Source organism: Littorina saxatilis, linkage group LG9 (genome assembly GCF_037325665.1).
Source record: "Littorina saxatilis isolate snail1 linkage group LG9, US_GU_Lsax_2.0, whole genome shotgun sequence".
Taxonomy (NCBI): Eukaryota; Metazoa; Mollusca; class Gastropoda; order Littorinimorpha; family Littorinidae; genus Littorina; species Littorina saxatilis.
This window is the reverse complement of record NC_090253.1, coordinates 47,448,520-47,469,207: the sequence shown is the minus strand read 5'-3', so window position 1 is coordinate 47,469,207 and position 20,688 is coordinate 47,448,520. Positions and strand designations below refer to the sequence as shown.

At 40.3% G+C, this 20,688-nt stretch overlaps 3 protein-coding genes and 1 long non-coding RNA gene across 5 annotated transcripts in view; 1 reads left to right on the top strand and 3 right to left on the bottom strand.

Moving 5' to 3' along the window:
* Positions 1-2,022: 2,022 nt before the first annotated feature.
* On the top strand, positions 2,023-10,363 carry LOC138976285 (uncharacterized). Its single transcript, XM_070349128.1, has 19 exons — positions 2,023-2,539; positions 2,733-2,804; positions 2,950-3,078; positions 3,189-3,260; positions 3,404-3,532; positions 3,737-3,793; positions 4,039-4,083; positions 4,384-4,419; positions 4,678-4,800; positions 5,012-5,315; positions 5,622-5,828; positions 6,406-6,481; positions 6,876-6,899; positions 7,181-7,405; positions 7,776-7,846; positions 7,980-8,084; positions 8,235-8,446; positions 8,815-8,979; positions 9,182-10,363. The coding sequence occupies exons 1-19, from the start codon at positions 2,217-2,219 to the stop codon at positions 9,429-9,431; spliced, it is 2,625 nt and encodes an 874-aa protein (XP_070205229.1). The 5' UTR covers positions 2,023-2,216; the 3' UTR covers positions 9,432-10,363.
* A 210-nt stretch (positions 10,364-10,573) lies between these two features.
* LOC138976286 (uncharacterized) lies at positions 10,574-14,666 on the bottom strand. Its single transcript, XM_070349129.1, has 8 exons — positions 14,386-14,666; positions 13,559-13,669; positions 13,311-13,421; positions 13,038-13,172; positions 12,544-12,717; positions 12,320-12,410; positions 11,902-12,050; positions 10,574-11,351 (listed from the first exon to the last, which is right to left on the bottom strand). Exons 1-8 carry the CDS (start codon positions 14,398-14,400, stop codon positions 11,091-11,093), a joined length of 1,047 nt encoding a protein of 348 aa, XP_070205230.1. The 5' UTR covers positions 14,401-14,666; the 3' UTR covers positions 10,574-11,090.
* A 628-nt stretch (positions 14,667-15,294) lies between these two features.
* LOC138977230 (uncharacterized) lies at positions 15,295-15,956 on the bottom strand. The gene is made up of 2 exons (XM_070350136.1): positions 15,643-15,956; positions 15,295-15,556 (listed from the first exon to the last, which is right to left on the bottom strand). Exons 1-2 carry the CDS (start codon positions 15,954-15,956, stop codon positions 15,295-15,297), a joined length of 576 nt encoding a protein of 191 aa, XP_070206237.1.
* Positions 15,957-16,586: 630 nt separating this feature from the next.
* LOC138976284 (uncharacterized) overlaps positions 16,587-20,688 on the bottom strand; it is a 50,477-nt gene continuing 46,375 nt past the window's right edge. For both annotated transcript variants that reach the window (XR_011458937.1, XR_011458936.1), the window contains exon 7: positions 16,587-16,883. This is a non-coding gene — a long non-coding RNA (uncharacterized lncRNA). The remainder of the gene's footprint in view (positions 16,884-20,688) is intronic.

Genomic DNA, 20,688 nt, shown 5'->3' with positions numbered 1-20,688 from the left:
AAAAATCCAATATCCCATACTCAAGTTTCAATTGTTATCGTAGTTATTAGCACGTCAAACCTATTGTATTTGTCATTTCTGGCCTCAGCACTCCTTGGGCTTGCAGACAAATTCCCTTGTAAAATCAAAAGTCTCGCTTTTACAAGGGGTAGACTCCACCCGGAATCGGAACTGGAGTGCCAACATTATGTCGGTCACACTTGACATTAATGCTATTTGAGTATGGTTCGAAACGGATACGACTTGAACGGGAGCACAGGTTATCAACTTAATGTACATCGAACAGTGTGATGTACAGAAAGTAAGCCTACAGTACACAAATACAAACGGAGCGGCTCGGAAAACGACGAGTTGATACTGAATCCCCAATGCTCATGAAAACACATGTTATATTCGAAGTCAAATGTTCTGTTTTTACATTTTGTCAAGTTTTGACTACATGTTGTAACGTAGAGGGGGGAATCGAGATGAGGGTCGTGGTGTATGTGTGTGTGTGTGTGTGTGTGTGTGTGTGTGTGTGTGCGTGTGTGTGTGTGTGTGTGTGTGTCTGTCTGTGTGTGTGTGTGTGTGTGTGTGTGTGTGTGTGTGTGTGTGTGTGTGTAGAGCGAAAACTACTGGACCGATCTTCATGAAACTTGACATGAGAGATCCTGAGTATGGTATCTCCAGAAGTTTTTTTTCTCATTTTTTTTTATAAATAGCTTTGATGACGTCATATCCGGCTTTTCGTGAAAGTTGAGGCGGCACTGTACTGTCACGCTCTCAATTTTCAACCAAAATGGTTGACATTCTGGTCAAGTAATCTTCGACGAAGCCCGGACTTTGTTATTGCATTTCAGCTTGGAGGCTTAACAATTAATTAATGAGTTTGCTCATTAAAGTTGTCATTAAAATCGATTTTTCGTAAACAGATTTAAAATTGATTGCATCGTAATCTTCATCATATTTTGAATCTAAAATTTAATACATAATAATGTCATGTTTACTCTTAAAATGTGATCACAATTAACGAAAATAGATTAATTAGTTTTACAATAAAAATTTAAGAAATCGATCCAAAAAAGATTTCATCTTATTCTTTATCATTTCCTGACTCCAAAAACATATAGATATGATAGGTTGTATTCAAAACAAGCTCCGAAAGTTAACAAGAATACAGAAAAGCGCGCTTTCCTGCTTAGCACAATACGCTACCGCGCTATTCTGGCGTGTTAATTTCACTGCGTTTTGCACGTGGAAGGTGAGCGATTTTCTTCTCGCGGGGATTGACGAAGCTGTACTGTCTTGGTGAAAAACTACAGTGCGTTCGGTTTCTTTCCGTGAGTTCGACAGCTTGACTAAATGTAGTAATTTCGCCTTACGCGACTTGTTACTTTTTACCCATGAAGAGTGTGGAGCGCTTGCTCGGTAATTCGTTACGTTGGCGATCATGGGTTCGAATCTCATTTTTAAATGTTTCAACTTTTACTTTATTTTCTGAACTCTTACTTTTTGTATCTTTTTTTTCATTCATTTATCTTCCTGCCAAAGATTGTGAGTGATGTATTGAAGATCAAATGAATCAAAGGGTTGCATTTATATATATTGAGTACTTCCAGTGAACGATTTCCCAGAATTATACATTCTATTTTTAGTAACATCGGTTTTGGGGGAAATCACAGCGTCGACTGCAAAGGAAAAAACCACCAGAGCAAACAAACACAAAATAAACAAAAGTCGCAAATCTGTGTTTAAGACCCGATCGCGCAAGAGTTAAGAGTACATATCTGTTTGCAGAATGTTTAAAGTTAGCAATAAAACATTTAAAAACAAAATTAAAAGTGTTTTTGTTATTGTTACGACCTTCTCGAACAAATATTTATGCTGGCTAGCCTTGTCTGATGCAAAGGCGCTGATGGTTAATAACGTTAACGTCTATAGATGCCACAACGGGAAGGTCTGGGAAGGTGCTCGTTTTGTTGCAGAGCCTCAGTTTTTGTGGTGCTTCTTCTTTTCATCCACGCTTGTTTAAAGACTCCCATTGAGCTCAACCCATAGGTTTAAGGCTTTTTCAGCTGTTGCAGCGTATAAAAATTAGGTGTTCTACCAACTGGGGCTATTCAAATCTTTGTAGTTTGTCAGAAATCAATAATTGAAGATAGTTTCGAAATAAACCCATACCCTTCGCCGTGATATTTTTAGAACAGTCACGTGACAGTGTATAGCGAGGCGATTCTATGTTTAGAACATTTACCGGAAACGGATTTCCCCTACAAACAAAGATGGCTTCTCAAGATGTGAAAGATCGTCTTCGATCTATGCCTCCAAAAGTATGTTTGCCTCCTACACCACCTGCTGTGCCTGTTGCCAGAGTTGCAAGCACGGCTTCGGCCAAGAAAAAAAAGAAAAAGCTGAGGGAGAAATTGAAAGTTTGTTTGACCAGCCAATTCGAACGATGGGGGGCCCTCCGAGGACAGGTGTTTGCCAAGACACCTCATTTGTTGAAACCTCACAACAGATCAAAAGCAGACACGGAACTTTCTAGAATCCTCATGGACGCGTAAGTATCGTTTAAATTCAATTCAAATTCCTCCTTTGTTCTTGTCATTTGCTTGTTTTGTTTTCTCTTTGAGTACCATGTTTTCAAATAATAATTTACAGTGACAGTGTGACGAACATTCGTTTCAAAACCAAAGTGTTGTTTCCAGTCAATCAGTGCTTTCTTGACTACTGTACTTCTTTTTCTGTTTTAGGTACGAACGAACTCAAGAGGCCGCATTGACTGACCCTCAACCAGGATGTTCTACTTGGGATATTGAAAGCAGGTCAGTGTCAATTGATACATTGTGAAAGTCAGCTTCACACAGAGCTCTGATGTACATTTACCAATTTGCTCAGCTGGGTGTAGTGAATGTAGGAACCGAATTTATTTCAAAGTGCATGGATTTTGTTTTTGTTCTTATTCAACAGAGCTGTGCAGAGACCAGACTTTGCTAAACAGCCTCCGCAGAAAACTTCCACCCCAGGGCAGCTCCTGCAGCAAGCAAAAGTCAGCACCACCCCCGACCTCTCCTCTGTCCCTAGTTCGTCCAAGCCGTGGTAAATGTATTTTGTAAACTGATAATTATAGATGAACATTCGTTTCATTTTTTTTTTCAGTCAATTAGCGCTGTATTGACTTCTGACTTATTTTTATGTTTTACTTTTAGCTATCAACAGATTCAAGAGGCCGCATTGACTGACCCTCAACCAGGATGTTCTACTTGGGATATTGAAAGCAGGTCAGTGTCAATTGATACATTGTGAAAGTCAGCTTTACACAGAGCTCTGATACATTTACCAATTTGCTCAGCTGGGTGTAGTGAATGTAGGAACCGAATTTATTTCAAAGTGCATGGATTTTGTTTTTGTTCTTATTCAACAGAGCTGTGCAGAGACCAGACTTTGCTAAACAGCCTCCGCAGAAAACTTCCACCCCAGGGCAGCTCCTGCAGCAAGCGAAAGTCAGCACCACCCCCGACCTCTCCTCTGTCCCTAGTTCGTCCAAGCCGTGGTAAATATATATATGTACTTTGTAAATTGATACTCATACTCATAGACCGTTTATTGACAGTAAATGGGGTTCACAAAAACTTAAAAAAGAAATGTTGGGAAGATTGGTTTCAGATTTTGTTCAGTTTGTCAGTTTGCTAGTTTCATGCATTTAAACACATTTTAATCAGGTGATGGTCAGAGTTGATTGTTTGACATTTTTCAGTACACCTTTATCAGGTGTGGAGCCATTCGAGGAGGAGCCAGAACTTGAGATTGAAAAGTGAGTGCATTTACTGAACATGGTGCAGTGTTGATTTTGGTTGGCTGGTTACACCGGTTGTATATTGTCTCCCTTGCACAAATAACTGTCTTGTTTAAATCAAAAACCGCTATCTATTTACAAAGTTCTAAATGCTAAACTTTAAATCGTCTCCACAAGTGCCAGTGGGTTCACATTATCGATTGATTCAAGGTGTGTTAAATAGTCAAATCATATTTATAAATAACTTTTTTTTTCAATTATAGGACTGATCAGCCTGCCAAAGAAGGGAAAGGGATGAGGTCAAAACGGTAAGCTTGTCATTGTTTGTTATCTGCATTTGAGTTGAGTTGGCAAACTGTCGGCCAGAGATCAACACCAGCCGGTTACCTCAGTTTACAATGACGGCAGTCATTAGTGTCTACTATTGTTGATTGTTGAGTTGGTTGCTGGTTTAGTTATACCAATTATTACTTCTTGTTTTTTCAAGATAATGAAATGTAATGTCAACAGAAACTGGATACTGTTGAGGGGTGTTTTGATTTACCCAGTACATCTAGTTCTTGTTTGCATGTTTTAATACATTATAATTACCATTTTTATGTTTACAGGCAGAACATTGACCGCTCCTTTGTCAACCCTCTCAAGTAAGTGTAGTATTATTAAAAAAGCTAATTTGTAAAGAACCATGTGAAAATAATAATGATGAAAAACAAGACACACACACAAACAATGAGAATATTCTGATAATAAAGGTCATTTGATGATTTTTTATGTTTTCGGAGATACATGTAGTAGTATTATAGATTGGCACTGCAGGCACATTTTTTCTTGTTTGTCAGTTGACAACTTACATTATTATTTTGAGTGATGCTAACTTTGTTTTCAATGTCTCTCTTGTGCAGCATCACTGTTGAATTCAGTGATTTAACCTGTGATGGTGATTTAGATGGTGATGACAGCGACTTTGATGTCGATGATATCGAGCTGGAATCTCAAGACGCCAGTTTTTTTCTCACCATGGATGTGTATGTTTTGCATTTCTTATTAATGTGTTGCTTTTGTAAGAATAAAACAAATTCTAATCTATTTCATTTGTATGTAATGTATACATGAATTTATACATTTATGTTGTAAAATGATTAAAATGGTTTCATTCTTCTAGGGAAGTCTAATCTACATCAGACTGTATTGCACACTGAATGTTATTATTATTTTTTATTTATTCCTATGTGTCAGGGATGAAAAGTATGCCAAGGAGGCAGACGAGGTGGCCTTTGAGGAGGTGGCGTACGGCCAGCAGGAGGACGAAGAGACAGGTGATGCTGACACTGCGGAGGAGGTGGAGTTAGGACCAGGCATCACCAGGATAGCCACAGCAGACCAGTGCCAGGACATTTGCAACAGCACACTGTGCCTAGCATTTGTCCACCAACTAAAGGCACTGGCTGCTGTGAGCATCAGGAAATGCTCCACTGCTGGGTGTGAGCATGTTCCTGCCGTGAAGGAGGGCTTCACAGGCTCAGCACTGTACCTCAGATGGGTGAGAACATTTTATTTTTTACTCACATGCGAAGCAAAAGTCAGTCTATGTACTCACCTGGTTCATCTGTCCGTCTGGCCGTTCATTCGTTAAAAACTAAAATGTTGAATTTATCTTGGACACTACTAAGTCTAACAGCACTAAATGTGGCATGATGGTTCAGATTTCAGAATGCACTTAGGCTTCATCAACTCATTATGTTTGTACATGTATATGTTCCTAGTAATCCTACTGACAGTGACACATTGAATTTTTATAAAGTCATTTGCATTTTTGTTTTTTTCAAATCTGATCTGTGAATTTCAGGAATGTGTGAAAGGCCATGTGAGCCACACATGGTGTGCCCAGCCCACCCTGCCCAACAAAATTCACTGTGGTGATTTTCTAGTCAGCACATGTATCCTCCTAAGTGGAAATAATTATGCCAAGCTGGCGTTGTGGGCGAAGGTGCTGAACCTGCCCTTTCCTGGTGCTACCTTCCACCAGGCTGTCCAGAAACATTATGTGGTGCAGGTAATTAAAAAACAGTTAAAAAATAATTTATAATGTGTGTGTATAAAATGGAAAGAAAATGGAATTTGGATATTGATAGTTGTGTTGTTTATGTTTGCCTGCCAGTTTGTGTTAATATCTATGCATGTTTGTTTTTACCTGTTTAAATATTGTAAAGCGCTATGAGTAGATTGTCTAGAAACGCGCTATATAAATGTCCATTATTATTATTATTATTATTATTGATCTCTATCTTTATCTCTAGCAAACTCAAAGCGCGGCAAAGGTTGCACTATACAGGCGCCCTACTCACGGCCCAACGGGGATTTGAACCCGGGTTGCTGTATCCCTGGGGAATCGTGTTCACCACAGAACCAACCGGCCACCCTAGTTACAAATGATGTTTAGAAACTAAAAGCAACCCATTCTCGTTATGTATTCAGATGTTTTGTAACAAGTATGGCATTTTTTGTTGTTGTCTAGAACAGTTGACATAGTCTAGTCTGTGAGGCAAAATTCTTGCTTTGTGTGTCCCTCAGTGACTGTCCCAACTCACAAGAATATAGATATATAACTTTGTTTTCCATTTATCATAAAGGCTGTGAAGGACACATGGAAGGACCACCAACGAGCCATCTTCGACTCATTGGCAGAGCAAAATTTGGTTGTTCTGGGTGAGTGTTTGTTGTTCTTTTGTGATTTATGTTTGACCCCTTTGTCACTGTTGTGCCATTTCAGAAATATAATGTATCCAATGCTGTAGACTTAACCCAACCCCACCCCCCACCCCCCCAACCCCACAATAATATTGAAATGAATGTCTAAAATCAACTTTATATTTTCTATTTTATTTCTCAAAAGCAAAACATGATGTGATGCAGGACATAATATTCAATTTTGGACATTGTATCAAGGCGTGCTTGCTTTTGAGAAATAGACTGAAAGAAAAAGTTACATTTTCATGTAACCCACTGAAATTGACTTCCTGTTGTCAAGTGACGGCAGAGCACTTTTTATTGAACATTTATTTTGTTATGTCATTCCATTTTTGTGTGTGTGTGTGTGCAGGAGATGGACGCAATGATTCACCAGGTCAGTACGATTATTGCAGACCTGCATTATTCAATGACCCAATATATACCATGTCCCCAATTTTACATAGTCATTGGAATATTAGAATGTGCTATTTACCATCATGTAGAATGATATAGTCTAGGCGCTTGAGTAATTGGCTTGCCTGTGTTCTCGTAACCATGTTAACAAACAACTGAGCTTAGAAAAGCCTTGCAATTTTGATGTCCGGTCAGAGAATATTGTTTGCAGGTTTCATCATAAATGGTTACTTTTTAATGGTGCATTGAATTTTCAAATAGGTCATTGCGCACAGTACTGCAGCTACACTCTTATGGAGGCTGAGACCACAAAGATTCTCTCTGTCCAGTGTGTGGACAAACGGGAAACACAGCGAAAATCCACGAACATGGAAAGGGTTGGATTTAAGAGGGCACTGGATGAGGTAGTGCTTGAAGGTGAACGGGTGGACACCACTGTTGATGAGGTCGTCACTGATGCCCATGTGGGAATAGCTGCAGATATGAGTATGTTCTGTTTCCTCTTTTCCCCCCTTTGTGTGTGTGTGTGTGATTAACAGTCAATTATATGTTAGCGGTAATTTATTATGCAACATTTATTATCTATACATACATCAGTCCCATCTGGATGGACAGTGCAGTGAGTTAGAATGCTTAATTTCAAGATAATATACCTCTTGCCCACTTTGGGGATACAGTTTAGAGTGTGTCACCATTATTGTCTCTTTAGCAGCTGTTGTTCATTGTATTATGTGTGCATTGCTAAGCCCTTTTCATTTAATTTGGGCTGGTCATTTTAGCAAACATTTTAAAAATGTATGCACCAAATATTTGATATTGCAAATGAATATATTTTGTTCTTTGTTTTGTCAAAAAGAGGCGATCGGAAAAAAACATTCCCTTGATGTGTGGCATGTTGCCAAAAATATTGGCAAGAAGCTAGCCAAGGTACGTATGTTGTAATTGTGTTATAGTTTGATACAATTTTGAAATATTGTGAATGCTTTATTGGTTTTCTCATGTTTTCTTTGGTTTGTTTGTGTGTGTATCTTTACATTTTACATTTGCATTTTCTTCTTAGATTGCTGCAGGCAGTAAAGGTCGCAAGCTGCAAAAGTGGATCCCTTCGATAGTGAACCACTTTTGGTTCTGCTGCCAGAAGGCTGACACCAAGACAAAGTTCATGGTAACCTGTTTGGTCATTGTCTTGTTTGGTTATTTGTACGGTTTCATTTACAAATAATAATAGCACGTCAATCACAATTATGCACTAATTTCAATAGTTTGAAAAAAATCAGGCATGTATAGTTTTCTGAATGTGTCTGTTCCATTCCAGGGTATGTGGCGAGGAGTTTTGCAACATGTTTGCAACATACATTCTTGGGATGCTGGTGCCTGGTGCTGCGACCATGAAGACCTGGGCGGGGAAAGGGAGGATGGGAGGGCCTGGCTTGATCCTCAGGAAGACCGTGCCCTAGTGAAACAGCTCGCCTCTGTGGTCTTAGACCAGACTCTGATCCAGAAAGCAGAGTTGGTCATCACAAACAGGTTAGAAGATTATTATTACTCACTATTGAGGGAGAAATCAGGGAACTGTTTACAGTGTGCATGAAAGGAGATTATGTGGGTGCAACAAGTATGAACTTGTTTGTGTGGTTTTGTAATTACTAATACTCGATGTAAAAATCAGGAGTTGTAGTGCTCATACTGATGTGTGCTGGCCAACATTATACAGTGGAACTCTGTTATAGTGAATATAAGAATTTCGCTGTAACAGGGTTGATTTATATCATACAGTGAGGTAAATAAACAAGAAAACCTATCGCTACAGTATCAGCAGAACATCACTGTAAAATATTTAATGATAAGCGTGTTCACTTCTACCATTATATATAATACTTTCTTTTTACATACAGGAGCACATGCCCCCTGGAGGTGTTTCACCAACATTTGTTGATGTATGCGGGCAAAAGGTTTGCGTACACACCTCCGGTTTATGAAGCCAGGATTCTGTTGGCAGCCATGGACCACAACACTCATGCTGGTCGACCCTTGGCGACTTCAAAGGATGGCAGAAAGAAGTAAGTACATGTATTGAAACACACTCAATGCAATGTTTTTGTTGTTTGTTTTTTTCACAGGCCAAACATGTAAATTCAGGCTTCAAGTTCTAGATGTATGATCATGTCCTTGGCATGTTTAGTTATATTATGACATTCAAGGCCATTACAAGGGTTAGTGTCAAGCATTTTAGTCATAATTGTTCTTGTTCTATGTTGATAGGTATCACAGATGCTTCAATAAGAAAACCGGCCGCTGGTCGGTATTCCCTGTGAAGGTCCCAAAGACCTACCACCACATTCCAGCCCTGAAGCTGCGAATCATGGAGATGAGACTACAAGACCCGTTGCCACTGCACAGGAAAAAACCTCTGGCACAAGAGGACCCAAGGAGACTGTCAACACACCTGGCAGCAACCTCCCCACCTCCAACTAGTGAACTTGTTGCACAGAAAAAATCTCGTTTTACCTGAATGACGGTAGCAGTTGAGCTGGTAGTAGCCCAAAAGGAGGCAGAACATAAGGAAAGAGTGTCAAGTGGGATAATTATTACCTCCCTTTTTGTCTGCGGTTCTGTTACAGTTGTTTTTGACATGTGGAGAGGTACAACAATATGACACCAGTGGACTTTTGAAAGGCCCTTTTCAAGACAGCAATGTTTGTATGTGTGGGTAACCAGTAAAAATGCATAGACCCGCATAGTTCTATGGCATGGCTGTGTTTAGTTTTTTAATTTAATCTGCTGCCTTATCATGGACCCTAAATTGCGCTATTTCACCAATATAGATGGGAGGCTCTTGTATACATTGGCGAATAATGATTTTAATAATAACTTTGAAAAATAGTAATAACTTTGTGATTATACATTGGCAGACTAAATTTGCAAGAAAAGCATTTATCAATAGTTTCCAAAGCTGTATCATTTTAGTTGAGACTGTGTTGTATGATTTTCACTTCAAATTGATATCAATTGCCTTAGACTACATTTTGCTTCACAGGCTAGATTCAGGCGGCATAGAATGGCTGCAGGCACAAGAAACTCACATTGCAACACATATTATAATTGAGCATGTTGGAATGTTCGGCTGAAAATGTACCTCCCATTATAATTAAAGGAATGTCAGCGACAACCCACCTCTCAATGCAGGGACTGAGGGAGTGGTTGTGACATGGTGATCATGTTTTTTTTTTCTTTTCTTGTTTAGTTGAAAATATTGCTTGTGTACAATAATTGTTTATTCATGATACTAATGTGTGTGCGAGAGAGACTGAGGGTTTGTACAACATGTGTTAGTATATTCTTATTATGTGTGGCTGCAAGCGTGACTTAGCATATCTGTTTAGTTGGCTTTTGTACATGTTTACCTGGAAACAATATGAGAATAATGGTGGTAACGATACTTGATATTTGTCTGTCTGTTCATTTGTTTTTATGAGTGCGTTGTGGTGTGGTAATTGTGCAACAGTATGTCTGCTGAAAGAAAAGAAAAAAACAAAAAACAAAGACAGAAACTGTTTGTTGTCTGCAGATAAAGGGATGTACACCACTTTGAAAATGACTAAAGACTATTGTGTGTTTGTTGTGTGATATAAATTTAAAAACAATAACATCATGTTTCTTTTTCTGAACCCATTACAAAAAGTGGAAGTGATTCAGATTCTGTATTCAGAATTACACAATTTCAAAATCTGACAGCATAATTTACATGATATGACATTGTGTCACTGCTGGCACATGAACTTGTTTTGTTGTTGGTCAAATATACATTTATTAAAATTAACTTGTGGAGTCATACTAGTACATACAAAGTAAATGAACACAAACTTGTACAAAACAAACAGCTCAGCTGAAGAAACCATTTTAACATAATTTTCTAGTCAACCAAAATAACATTCTCATTTTCAAGACAAAATGTTTCTGTAATATTTTTCTTGCACTCAAAAAGTAATGTGTGCAAAAACCCATGGAAACAATCAAACAGCTGTTACAACCATACAGAGAGGCAATTAAAAATTTGAAAACTAAAAGTCAAACATGTCCAAGTCCTCAGGACATTTTGGTGCTTGAGGAAGAGACAGACGAAAAATATCCCTCCATGTTGTGTGTCGGTATTCAAGAGCAATTACCCCATCTACTGCAAGCGCGCTGGAATGTATCCTGTATAAACATTGTTGGGACTGGGGTAAGTATCCCGAATGGCCCACACACAACATGAAGGGATAGCCCTCCTGTTACCAGCCCCCAAACGACCATGCTGCCAGAAAACAAACTGGCGATAGGCAGCATGGCGATTGGAGGCGGCTTCGCCTCCCTCTTCCGCAAACACCAAAATGTCCACCCGCTGCCTCCTGCTCAGGTGTAGCACGAACGGATGTAAAATGATGTTCATCTCCTGCAAAAGAAAAAAGAAATAATAATTGTAATCATCAAAGTAACAACACATCACATTGACCCGGGTTCGAATCCCTGTTGGGCCTTGAGTGGGGCGCCTGGTAAAGTGCGACCTTTGCCGCGCTTTTAGTTTCCTACACAGCAAAGATAAAGCGCGTTGTAAATATCCAAATTTCATTTTTTTTCAAATACAAAAATAAGAAATACAAAAATAAATAAATAATAATAATTGGACTCCAAGGACTACATACCAATGTGAACTTCAAGGGAAGAGGAAAGTCGTTCACTAAAAGAAATTTGCTATTACAGTTTAGATTTTTGTCTAACAGAGAGAACCCAAGGGGGAAAAAAACCCTCTTCATTATAAGTGGAAAATCACAATAATAGAGTCCACTATAGTATGAGTACTAGCAGGTTCCACTGTATATCATTACATACAACTATATTACCCTGCACAAGTACACAATCTGACCATGACTGTGTTTATCTTTTTTTTCATGTAAATATTTTTTTAATAAATACTTTTTTATATAAAAAATGGGCATACGTACAGGCATTCTTGATATGCACTGAGTGCGGCGCTGGCAGCAGATCCGTTCTGCAGGTGTGGGCATGTGCCGACAATGTCGGCACACACACCAGTCCGGCCAGGCTGCATGGTCTGGTGATGGTGCAGGTGTTGGCACAGACGACTGATCGGCTGTTTTCAACAGAAAGCATTTTTATTTCTTAATTTATGATACATATTTTATGATTACCAATGTCAAAGTAAAAAAAATCAATAATGCACCATGGATGTAAATATATTTTTTTTGTTTTGTTTTTTGTATACAACAACAACAAAACCATTGAAAAAATACTTTCAGCAGAATGCAGAAACAAAATACTACATAGAGAGCTCACACAAAATACCACAATAATGACAAGAGCAAACTTATATCAGAACACCATAAAGCAGAAGTTACTTACCAAGCATGTCAAAAACAAGACCTGGTTGTGCAACAGCCAGGTCGAGGGCCAGTTGTCGCAGTTGTGCAATATCCAGCTGTTGGATCTGAGTCTGTAATAATGTAAAGACAACAAACATGTTTTAAAATGAAACATGTGTGCTGTTATCATTATCTGTGTATACATGCGAAAGACTTTGCTATTCATATCTCCTCATAATAATGTCAAATTAATTAAAAACACACCTGCAAGTTATTCCTGTGCTGCTGCGCAGTGGGGATGCCGGCCACATCCCACCTCCCTCGACCACCTCTCCCCCTGCCACTTGAAGAGCCCCGCTGCTGTGCTGTCGCCCCTCGTCCTCCTCTCCTCCTTCCTCTCCCCCTGTCTCCTCCTCTTTCGTTACTTGTGGAACATGTCTGAAAACAGCATTAATAAAACATTTGTGTCTTCAACATGAAGAACTAATTTACATCTAATGGTAACTTCTCCAATTCTCTCATCTATGTGTGCCAAACTAGCACATTTTCTCCTCAAACTATAGCGAAACCTGTGGTATCCAACAACGAAGGGGCCCAGACAAAAAGAGTTGGATACCACAGGTAGTTGGATACCACAGGTCAGATTCAGACTAAGTAATACGTATTTGGGTAATTCCCCAGTTGTATATCACAGGGTATTTGGATAAGACCAGTATGGATACCACAGATTTCACTGTAATGTACACATGAAAACACACCTGATCTTGTTCTTGAGGCTGACCACCTCCTCTTCCTCTTCCCCTTCCTCTTCCTCTCCCCCTTCCTCTTCCTCTCCCCCTGTGAGGTGCGGGTGAGTCTACTGTGCACGTGTCATGATCACCCGTCGGGCTTGTCTGAAATCAACAATAATAAAATAGTTGTATCTTCAGCATGTAGAACTAATTTTCATATAATTAATTGTAAGCTCTTCAGTCTCATCTATTAGAGCCAAAATAGCAAATGTTCTCAAACTAATGGACATGAAAACACACCTGATCTTGTTCTTGAGGCTGACCACCTCCTCTTCCCCCTCCCCTTCCTCTCCTCCTCCCTCTCCCTCTGTGGGGTGCAGGTGAGTCTGTTTCATGATCACTCCGGCTTGTCTGAAATCAACAATAATAAAATAGTTGTGTCTTCAGCATGTAGACTAATTTTCATATAATTAATTGTAAGCTCTTCAGTCTCATCTATTAGAGCCAAAATAGCAAATGTTCTCAAACTAATGGACATGAAAACACACCTGATCTTGTTCTTGAGGCTGACCACCTCCTCTTCCCCCTCCCCTTCCTCTCCTCCTTCCTTTCCCTCTGTGGGGTGCAGGTGAGTCTGTTTCATGATCACTCCGGCTTGTCTGAAATCAACAATAATAAATTAGTTGTATCTTCAGCATGTAGAAATACATCTGGTAAGCTCTCCACTCTTTTTGTCATCTGTGAGTGCCAAACCAGTTTTTACTAGCAAATTTTCTCATCAAACTAATGTATATGAGAACACACCTGGGGGTATGGGTGGGGTTATGAGAGAAATACTTAGGTTAGGACTGCTAGACAGTCAAAGTCTTCTTCTGTCACATTCTTTGCACATGATTCTAGAGGGAGCAAAGAGGGAAGGAGGGCATCATCCATCAAACAAGTGATGACCAAGGAATAATAGAAAATTAAAAACCAACCGAGTACTTTATGCTGTTTACATGTTCTGAGCAAAAGTCCACAAGTACATTGAATGATTGATGTAGTGCTACAGGGATTACGACAGATCTAGAAGCAACCCATCGAAAGCAAAAAGAAGCTAAGAGGCATACAGCCTATGCTCCAAAGTTCATGAAGGCTGTTACCCTTTATAATTATCAAGATCTACGAGTATGCTTACTCTTACCGTCAAACTCAGAAAATGCGAGTGGGGCGGTTTTTGCGGTAGTGACATGAATGACTCTCACTCTGTCACTCTCATGTCGACAGATTGCTTCCAGTTCTTCTTCTTCTTGATAATGTAGAACACTTTTGGATCCCAAATCTAAATAGACTTAAGTTAGGGGCGAAAAGTTATTGCACGGCCTTTGAAACTTACCGATGGCGACGACATAGTGATGTTGTACTTGTCAATTGATAGCGGCAGTAGTGGCGGAAGTAGGGAGTTCCCTTGACTTCCGGTGACGATTACGCCAAAGGCCTTGTTGAATAATGTTTAGGCCTACGAATTCTTTTTCTCGAAAATATCGTACCAACAATTTTTTTCTGTGTTCGAATACTGTAGCCAATCCTCCTTCTATCAACTTTAAAGGACGTTTATGAGATTATTTGTACAAGTGACCAAAATGAATTAATTATTGAGCTACAGCCACATGTGTTACTTTAAGTATTGTGTGATTATTCACGCTTGGAGCAGTTTCAATCGTTACGCTTCGGCAGACACGAGATGGCTGTCTGCTACACAATGTGTCATGGTAATTCATTCATCTAAACAACGAAGTGACTGGTGAGGTTTAACAAAGTTAAAAAACAGCGCGAATTTTTCACTTATGTAAGCTTCATCAGGAATGAATTTTCGCTGAAGAAGCTTACATGTGCTGTTCTTGTATCAGTGAGTAAAAATATATTTTGTTTTTTAACTTTATGGTAATTCATTGTTAAGATGGCATTCACAACTTAGTGAGAAGAAGTAATAAAGAGCTGTGACCAATAATGTCAGGTTAACAAGCTGGTAGGACTCAACAAAATACTTAAATACACAAAATACTTGTGCAACCTCTTCTTTCCGGATGCGCTCACCTTTAAAAACAAAATTATATCATATTTCATTTTATGTTCTGAATTTGGAATGTCATGGAACACACTAATGGTGGTAACAAGTTTCTCAACAAGGTACTATTTTTCAAGGTCATTTAATTTCATTTATGCCTTTGACCCCGTCCGGGGCATAGGCCGCCAACAAGAGCTCGCCAGGCACTCCGATCCTGGGGCAATCTCTCCAGTTGTCTCAGCTCCAGGTGTAGCCGATGCGTTTCACCTCTGCCTCCAAGTCACGACGCCAGGTGTTTCTCGGCCGGCCTCGTCTCCTCTTGCCCTGCGGGTTCCATGTGAGGGCCTGTCGCGTGATGCTGGTTGTCGTCTTGCGGAGTGTATGGCCAATCCACCGGAAGCGTCTTTGCAGAATGTCCTGTTCTACGGATAACTGTTTTGTTCGCTGCCAAAGGTCTTTGTTGCTGATGGTGTCAGGCCAGCGAATTCGGAGGATTCTTCTGAGGCAGGTGTTAATGAAGGTCTGGATTTTTCTTGTGATGGCAACTGTAGTTCTCCGGTTTCGGCTCCATACAGCAAGACTGACTTCATCGTGGTGTTGAAAATCCTGAGCTTGGTGTTGATGCTCAGGTCTGCTGATGCCCATACGTTCTTCAGTTGAAGGAAAGCTGCTCTTGCTTTGCCAATCCGGACTCTAACATCAACGTCCGTGCCACCCTGCTTGTCGACAATGCTTCCGAGATAGGTGAAATTGTCTACCTCTTGCAGTGCTTCACCATCCAGCGTGATGGGGGTCGTGTTGGCTGTTGCGTTGGTCCTAAGGACCTTGCTCTTCCCCTTGTGGATGTTGAGGCCAAATCGAGCGGAGTTGTTGGCCACAGTGCTGGTCTTCTCCTGCATTTGTTGTTGGGTATGGGAAAGAAGGGCCACGTCAAGGTACTATGGTTTATTTATATCGTTTTTGTTTTATTTTAATTGCATTTTTGCATTTATTCACATTTCATTTTTTAATTAAAACAGTTAGTTCTAGATAAGGCTTTATTTTCTCTTGAAAGTCTGAGTTACGTGTACTTTCTTTCCCAAGACAAACGAATGCGGACGCCTGTGTGTGTGTGTGTGTGTGTGTGTGTGTGTGTGTGTGTGTGTGTGTGTGTGTGTGTGTGTGTGAGGGTGTGTTTGTGTGTATGTGTGTGTGTGTGTGTGAGTATGTGTGTGTGTGTGTGTGTGTATGTGTGTGTGTGTGTGTGTGTGTGCGTGCGTACGTCGCTGCAAGCGCGCTCGGTCCAGCAGTTTTCTGGAAATCGCTTTACACACACACACGCACACACACACACACACACACACACACACACACACACACACACACACACACACACACATACATACATACATACACACATACATACATACATACATACATACATACATACATACATACATACATACATACATACATACACATTTACACCACCACCCTCGTCTCGGTTCCCCGTCTATGTTAAAACATAGTCTAAACGTGGCTTAATGTTAGAACGAATTAAACACATTATTTATTGGACCGTTTATTTGACTGATGGACAAAGTCAAAGTTTCACTAGTATTCATTCCATATAATTGCCTTTTCTTCCACTCTCGCCATCTGGATATCAGTCAACGCTTTATACCCCAATCACACAGAGACGCCGCTTCTACTCCGTTGTAGAATTGTCGGAGAGCGTGAGTGGCCAATCGTGGGCCAAACGTGGCAGGATCTCCATGAGCGTGGTTTGGTCGGGGTGGGATCTGCTGGGTCGCGAAGCTGCGCGCTCTCCCTACGCTCATTTTGAACTGCACAAAACAAGCGTAGCCGGGTTGTGGCGCAGTACAGTCGTGATGTAGGTGTTTTAATAAAATTAAAAAAAATGATGGCCCTGTCACACAGCTCTACGTTTTTTCGACGATCATGCCGATCACTCCGATCTCAAAAAAGTTATCAAGTCGGGGATCGCCGTCAAAATCCAGCACATGGCAAATACAAAACAAACAAAAACTACATCACGACTGTACACCACTACGCTTGTTTTGTGCAGTTCAACATAAGCGTAGGGAGAGCGTGCAAGCTTCCCGACCTAGCAGATCCCACCCCGACCAAACCACGCTCATAAAGATCCTGCCACGTTTGGCCCACGATTGGCCACGCTCTCGGACACTTTTCCGTCGTAGCAGAAGCGGCGTCTATATTATGTGACTGGGGTATTAGTGCCATGTGCAGGATTTTGACGGCGATATGCCACGATTTGATAACTCGTTCAGATCGGCGTGATCGTAGCACTGTGTGACTGGGCCCTTAATTACAGTGCTTTTCTCTCTCCATTATCTCATTATTATTACACCCCCGGTATAGGGGTGTGTATAGGTTTTTACACCCCCGGTATAGGGGTGTGTATAGGTTTCGGTCGATGTGTTTGTTTGTTTGTTTGTTTGTTTGTTTGTTTGTTTGTTTGTGTGTTTGTGTTCGCATATAGATCTCAAGAATGAACGGACCGATCGTCACCAAACTTGGTGAACAGGTTCTATACATTCCTGAGACGGTCCTTACAAAAATTGGGACCAGTCAAACACACGGTTAGGGAGTTATTGGTGGATTAAAATTATACAAGGACTTATAGAGGGACATCTTAATGGTCAAAGGGAAATAACCATTCTCACTCAGTCACTGCCACCAACTGAGAAGGTTAATTCCCTTTGACGGGGGTGTTTTTCCTACCTCGGAGGAATTTCTTGTTTATATTATATATCTGTCTGCAACTAAATGACCCACGTCGACGAACTACATATTTCTCTAAATATATACAATGTTTTGTTTCGTCTACAAATAAACGTTCCAATAAAATTTAATAACCTCCCTTGTTGTTGTCTTATTTAGAATTCTTATATCATCATGGTAAAATGACACATGTATACATTGAATTACATAGTTGTGACGAAGCTTACATCGTTTTAACTTGTATTCTACAGCACCCCGCCGTGCCCTATTACGTGTTTAGCAATCATTGAAGGTCTGATTCATTCGACTGTAATTGCCTTTGACTGCATAAATCCGACATAAGCCTGGCTATACACAACGTGCGTGTACCGAGGTTGTTGACCTCATCCTGTCACGTAAATTAAACCCCTCTTTTTAACGCACATGTTGCACGTTTAGCCGTTTGAATAGTCACGATCTCACAAGCAAAAAGTCATCAGAAAAAAACCTTTGAAGCCATTGACGTACTGTGAAAGCGATTGATTGGTGATTATCTCTTCCTATCTATTTATGTTTGTCTGGTTGTTTGTCGATCGTCTTTGTCAGTCTCCCTTTCAGTTTCTCTGTTTGTTCTATTTGTCTGTCTGTCTGTCTGTCTGTCTGTCTGTCTGTCTGTCTGTCTGTCTGTCTGTCTGTTATTCTCACAGTCTGTCGGTCGGTCTGTCTTTTTGTCTTTGTGTCTGTCTGTCTGTCTGTCTCCCTTTCTCTCTCTCTCTCTCTCTCTCTCTCTCTCTCTCTCTCTCTCTCTCTCCCCACCCTCTCTCTCTCTATCTCACTTTCTCTCTCTCTCACTTTCTCCCTTTCTCTCGCTCTCTTTCTCTCACTTTCTCTTTCTGTCTCTCTCTCTCTCACTTTCTCTCTTTATCTCTCTCTCTTTATCTCACGTTCTCTCTTTCTCACACTTTCTCTCTCTCTCTCTCTCACTTTCTCTCTTTCTCTCTCTTTCCCTCTCTCTTTCTCTTTCTCTCACTTTCTCTCTCTCTCTCTTTCTCTCACTTTCTCTCTCTCTCTCTTTCTCTCACTTTCTCTCTCTCTCATTCATAAAAAACTAGAGACTAGGTTTCTGGTCAAAACGAATGATTAATCTGCTGTATCATTCGCTTGTCGGAAAGACAATCGGCCTACGCGCATCTCTCAAATATGACCTTCTCTTGTCTACTGTCTCGGAAGATTTATTCTACTCCCAAATAGCACTTCTTTGCACCTCTTATGACTCCTTCGTCCTCTGGAATCCCGTACCCACACCAAATACGAGCTGATTTGGTGAAATAAAGCACATTTCTACTTGCAAAACCCATCGAACAGCCATTTCCGGTGCTCGATCGCGGACATTTTCAGATTTGAAGGCTATTTACGGGCAAATATCAATCGCTCCCTGACTTTTTATGCATCGAGAAACAAATTTAGTCATCGCTGAATCAGTAGCTTACCTTAAATCCCGACATAAATCAAACAATACCTAGAAAACAGACAAAACTTGCCTTCACACGTGTCATGAGCGGCCTTCGGCTTCTGTTCGGCCTTTGACCGGTTATCCTCCGTGAATCCCCGCGTGAAGGAAATCGCTCACCTTCCACGTGCAAAACGTAGATATATTGACACGCCAGATTAGCGCGGTAGCGTATTGTGCTAAGCAGAAAAGCGCGCTTTTCTGTATTTTTGTTAACTTTCTGAGCTTGTTTTGAATACAACCTATCATATCTATATGTTTTTGGAATCAGGAAATGATCACGAATAAAATGACATCATTTTTGGATCGATTTCTTACATTTTAATCGTAAGACTAATTAATCTATTTTCGTTAATTGTGATCACATTTTAAGAGTAAACATGACATATGTAAATATTAGATATTTAGATTCAGAATGTGATGAAGAATACGATACAATCAATTTTAAATCTGCTTGCGAAAAATCGATTTTAATGACAACTTTAATGAGCAAACTCATAAATTAAATTTTAAGCCTCCAAGCTGAAATGCAATACCAAAGTCCGGGCTTTGTCGAAGATTACTTGACCAAAATGTCAACCAATTTGGTTGAAAAATGAGAGCGTGACAGTGCCGCCTCAACTTTCACGAAAAGCTGGATATGACGTCATCAAAGACATTTATTTAAAAAAATGAAAAAAACGTCTGGGGATATCATACCCAGGAACTCTCATGTATATGTTCATTAAGATCGGTCCAGTAGTTTACTCTGAATCGCTCTACGAACATACACACACACACAGACACACATACACACATACACCACGACCCTCGTCTCGATTCCCCCCTCTACGTTAAAACATTTAGTCAAAACTTGACTAAATGTAAAAACAGGCAATGGAAAACACAAGCCAGCAGTGGTTTTCTGGACAACAATGAAATATAAGCGAAGGATACTCAAGATAAACATCAACAGCAGTGGAAATTTTCCTTTTTTTCATTTTCATTTTCATTACTTTATTGTCCCATCGCTGGGAAATTCGGGTCGCTTCCTCCCAGTGGAAAGCTAGCAGCAACAAAGTCGCGCTACCCAGGTGTCTGTGTGTTTAGGTGTTATCAGCCACCTGCACTTATGGCAGAATGACCGAGGTCTTTTACGTGCCATTGTGGTGACACGGGGTTGGGATCATGACGTCCGTCTCTGGGTCTTCACATACAGTTGACCAGTATCCGTCCCGGCCCGAATTCGAACCTGCGACCTTCCGATCACAAGTCCAGTGCTCTACCAACTGAGCTACCGGGAACCCCTAACACCCTTTAAATCCTTGATTCAAGAGTCCCTACCTTTAAAGAACCTTTTTTTTTTTAGATATTTTGTTCATAACCTCTTTAAATTTACCTCCCAGACCTGATTTCTT